The sequence below is a fragment of the Bison bison genome, unplaced genomic scaffold (assembly GCF_000754665.1).
Source record: "Bison bison bison isolate TAMUID 2011002044 unplaced genomic scaffold, Bison_UMD1.0 scf7180017864270, whole genome shotgun sequence".
NCBI classification, from domain to species: Eukaryota; Metazoa; Chordata; class Mammalia; order Artiodactyla; family Bovidae; genus Bison; species Bison bison.
Genome location: NW_011494842.1, coordinates 8,737,050 through 8,741,144, shown reverse-complemented (window position 1 = coordinate 8,741,144; position 4,095 = coordinate 8,737,050). Strand labels below are relative to the sequence as shown.

The 4,095-nt window shown below is 47.0% G+C and overlaps 1 protein-coding gene across 1 annotated transcript in view; it reads right to left on the bottom strand.

Moving 5' to 3' along the window:
- RAB44 (RAB44, member RAS oncogene family) overlaps positions 1-4,095 on the bottom strand; it is a 38,679-nt gene that overhangs the window by 3,202 nt on the left and 31,382 nt on the right. Inside the window, exons 11-12 of the mRNA XM_010848736.1 lie at positions 2,622-2,736; positions 1,428-1,529 (exon numbers count right to left, since the gene is read on the bottom strand). Coding sequence (XP_010847038.1) covers positions 1,428-1,529; positions 2,622-2,736 — 217 coding nt within the window. The remainder of the gene's footprint in view (positions 1-1,427; positions 1,530-2,621; positions 2,737-4,095) is intronic.

Sequence of the window (4,095 nt, the reverse complement as noted above, 5' to 3'; positions counted from 1 at the left end):
ACTAAGCCTGCGTGCCGCAACTATTGAGCTTGTGCTCTAGAGTCCAGGAGCCACAGTTACTGAGCTCAGGCTCCCTAGAGCACATGGTCTGCAACACGACAAACCACTGCAGTGGGAAGCCAGCCCACCGCAACTGGACAGTAGCCCCCACTTGCCGCAGCTAGAGAAAGCCCACTCAGCAATGAGGACCCAGCACAGCCAAAAATAAATAAATAAGTAAATAAATTTTTTTAGTGAAAATGTAAGTGCAACTTATAAACCACTTTTGTTAGTGTTTGAATATATGTTGAGTTGACCAAAGCTTCTTTAGAAAAGAACGGAATGAACTTTCTGGCCAATCCAATATTTTCATTCTCTTTTATATGACCCTTTATTATTGGGAGTGTGGAGTGTGGGCTAAATATCATTATACTGTTAGGTTAAACTGTATGAAATTGCTGCTCTGATAGATGCCAAACAGTCAAATATCAGCAATCTCATATGATTCAACCTAACCTGTCCCCAGAGACATGGCTATTTTTCTGACTTCACATTATATTATAAGCATTTCCTCCACAACCTTAAATATTTTTCAGAACAGGATTCTTAATTGCAAATGCTACCTTTTTGCATGAAGCTCCACAAATTAACCACCAAATGTTGCCAAGTGTTCTCATAAAGAACATTTTCATACAAACATGTTCAATTATACACAGGATCTATTACGTTCTTCTCTTAGGAACTATTATTTCTGACTCTTTCCTTAGGATAAATTGCTAGAGAAGGAATTCCTGTCAAAGGCAGTGAGCTACGACTTTTAAGAGGAAAAAATTCCCACCAACCAGGAGCCACAGTGATGATCTCATGGTTAGGAGAAATGAGAGAAGAAATGGGAAGGAAATACGATATGGAAATGTCAAGAGGGGTGGTGTCAGAGGTAGGGTGGGGAGCGAGACTTTTTTCCATCTTAATTATTCTCCAGATTTTCTGGAACGTAGTTCAATTCTACTCAAAAATAAATTGTATCCATGCTCCCCTGTCTGGTGGTGGGGCTTTTGATGCAATCTTTCCAGGGAAGAATTTGGGTCTTAAGATAGAATAAATTAGAAGGAATGTTATGTTAATTAGAGACCAGAGATAAAATGAAGATTTGATTGGGAATTTTAAGTGAAGCTTGAAAAGCTTTTTACTCTGAAGGTAATTTTTACGTAGGTCAGGACACTGTGAGGATTTGCTAATGCAACAGTAAGGTTCAATGTCCTGCTGTCTGTTACCGTCTCGTGTCCGGGTCTTGGGCCCGGTGGGGTGGAAGGCTGTTAGTCTCTGATTGAGCAGGGGCAGGAGCCCATTGTTCTCTGTGGCCCGGGCCAGGGTGACCTATTCACTACCCCCCAGGGACAGGTCTGCCCAGTCCAGGCTGGGGGAGGGGCTGATGCCCAGCTGCTCACCTGGGCCAGTTGCTGCCCAGCCTCAGTGGACACTTGCCGATCCTCCTCACGGTCCGTCTTGTTTCCCAAGAGAAGGATGACCACGTCATCAGACTCTGCATCCTGCACACAGAACATGTCCCCTCAGCCACACCTGTTGGGCACCTGCTGTGAGCCAGACCCTGGGTGGATCTGACCCTGCCCTCCAGGAAAAGCTGACCCTGTGCCACTACCCACCCTACACACACAGCCCACTTTCTATATCACACCCACTCCATGCTCTTCCCACCTCTGACGCGTTCCCTTCCATCTGCAGTGAACTTACCCCTCCTCTCAGCCAGCAAACATGTCACCCACTCTCCAAGGCCAACCTCAAAGTCACCTCCCCTAGGAAGCCTTCCTGGATTGCTCCTGCCCAGGCCTGTCGTTTCCTGCCTGTGCTGAACAGCCTAGCGTTAGATTACACGGGCTGCCTTGACTCATCTCCTAACTGTTTAATGGATGATAATAATAATAGCTTCTGTTAATGGAGAGTTCACTATATACCAGGTACTGTGCTGAAAGCAGTTATAAAAGTTAATCCTCACAACTCCTCTGTGAGAAAAGTTGGGCAATTGAATTCAGAGAGTTTAAGTCACTTGTCCGAGGTTACAGAGTTAGGATGGGGTAGTTGGGATTCAAACCCAGGTCTCATCAGAACCTAGTTTCCTTCAAATATTACTTTATTCTGCTTCCTTTGCATCTCTTCAACTAGACCAGAAACTTCTAGAGAGAAGACAACATGTCTTTCTTCATATCCCTCTTCTGTGCTAGTACGTGCTGTAGAATTTCAGCATATGAATTTCATTCTTACGTATATCAAATACATATGTGGGGGAAAGGACTAGAGATATATGGACAAAGGAGTGATCATCTAGAGTGACACTAGACTTGCATTATCCCCAGGTGTTAAGAATATATCACAGAGCTTTGGTGCATAGGAGAGAAATGGTCACAGGAAGGAAACAGGAAGCAGTTTGTTTTGGAGACCGTACTATGTGGTTGTGGCTTCTTTGTACTACTACGCTCCCAGCCCATCCAGCCACATGCCCTCAGCAGATTGTCACCCACATGTCCGTTGTGTCCTTGGTAATCCTGGGACAAAAAAGGAGTGGGAAAGACACAAGTTCCCTCTTGACTGCACACTGGGGCCAGCCCCAGCAGCCGGCAGCTCACCCGGAGACAGCCCAGCCAGTAGCGCACGTGGACAAAGCTCTCCTGGGAGGTGACGTCGTACATGAGCACCACGCCGTCAGCCTTGCGGAGCAGCTGCCGGGTCACGCTGTGGTACCTGCCCAGAGAGTCCGCGCCAGTGATGCCAGGCACCCCGACCCCAGGCTCCGGCCTCTCTAGGCCTCAGCTGCTACATCAGCTTCTAACTGCTTCCCAGAGGGGGTGTGCATGTATTTTCCTTCTTCCGGTGTGCTTATTGTTGAACAGGTTAACAGTCCTCACGGCTCAGGTTTCAAAAGGTACCAAAGGGCATCTAATGAAAAGTCTCTCTCAGGCGACTCTACCTTCATCCTGCAGCTACCCAGCCCTCCTCCCCAGAGGCAACCAGAGTTACCCATTATTCAAATAGTCTCCCAGGGATATTTCATGCATATACATAAATGCATATATATACTCACACACACACACACACACACACACCCATACATGCACTGTTTAAGCAAATACAATGTAAAACACTGTACTCACTAATATTCAATACTCGGTTCTTTGTTTTCTCCAGATAATAAAATGTCTTAGAGATATTTCCCTATTGGTACATAAGGGGTGACTTTCCTGGTGGCTCAGATGGTAAAGAACCTGCCTGCAAGGCCAAAGATCCAGGTTCAATCCCTGGGTTGGGAAGATCCTCTGGAAGAGGGAATGGCTACCCACTCCATTGTTCTTGCCTGGAGAATTCCATGGACAGAGGAGCCCGGAGGGCTACAGTCCTTGGGGTCACAAAGATACATAAAGAGGATCCTCCATCTTTTCTCCAGCTTCATTATATTCTATTGTGTGAAGAGACTCTAATTTATTTAACTGGCTCACTACTGATGGTGCTGAGGAGGCATCCAACGTTTCATAATATGAACACTATTGCTGTGAACAGTCTTGGTCCTTTTGATAATATAGTATGAATTTATTAGTAGAATGAATTTCTAGAAGTAGAACTTCCGGGTCATAGATAATGTCCCTTTTCAGTTTTGATCGCTACTGCTTAACTAGAAAGTCGAAAGCTAATATTTTCAGAAGGATAGGTGAGAGGGCTTCCCTGGAGGACCAGTGGCTGGGAGTCCAAGCCTCCCCTTCACGGGGGGTGTAGGTTCAATCCCTGGTTGGGGATCTAAGATCCCACATGCCACAAGGCGTGGCCAAAAAAAAAAGCGATTGAGTAGCTGTGCCCTGAGGGCCACGTTGGGACAGCCCTCACAGTTACCCCGCCAGGCTGAGGGGGCCTCTGGGTGCCCTCTCCTGTCTCCTGCCCTGGGCCTGGGCTCGTCTCTCCATCCCCCACCTCCTGAATCCTCAGCGGGTACAAGCTGCATTTGCACTTGGTAGGGCTCTGGTCGGGGCTGGGCTCCACTGCTCTGCAGTCCAGGCTCAGTCACTAATGTCGACAGTGTCCATTACCTCTCCTGGCCAGCTGTGTCCCAGA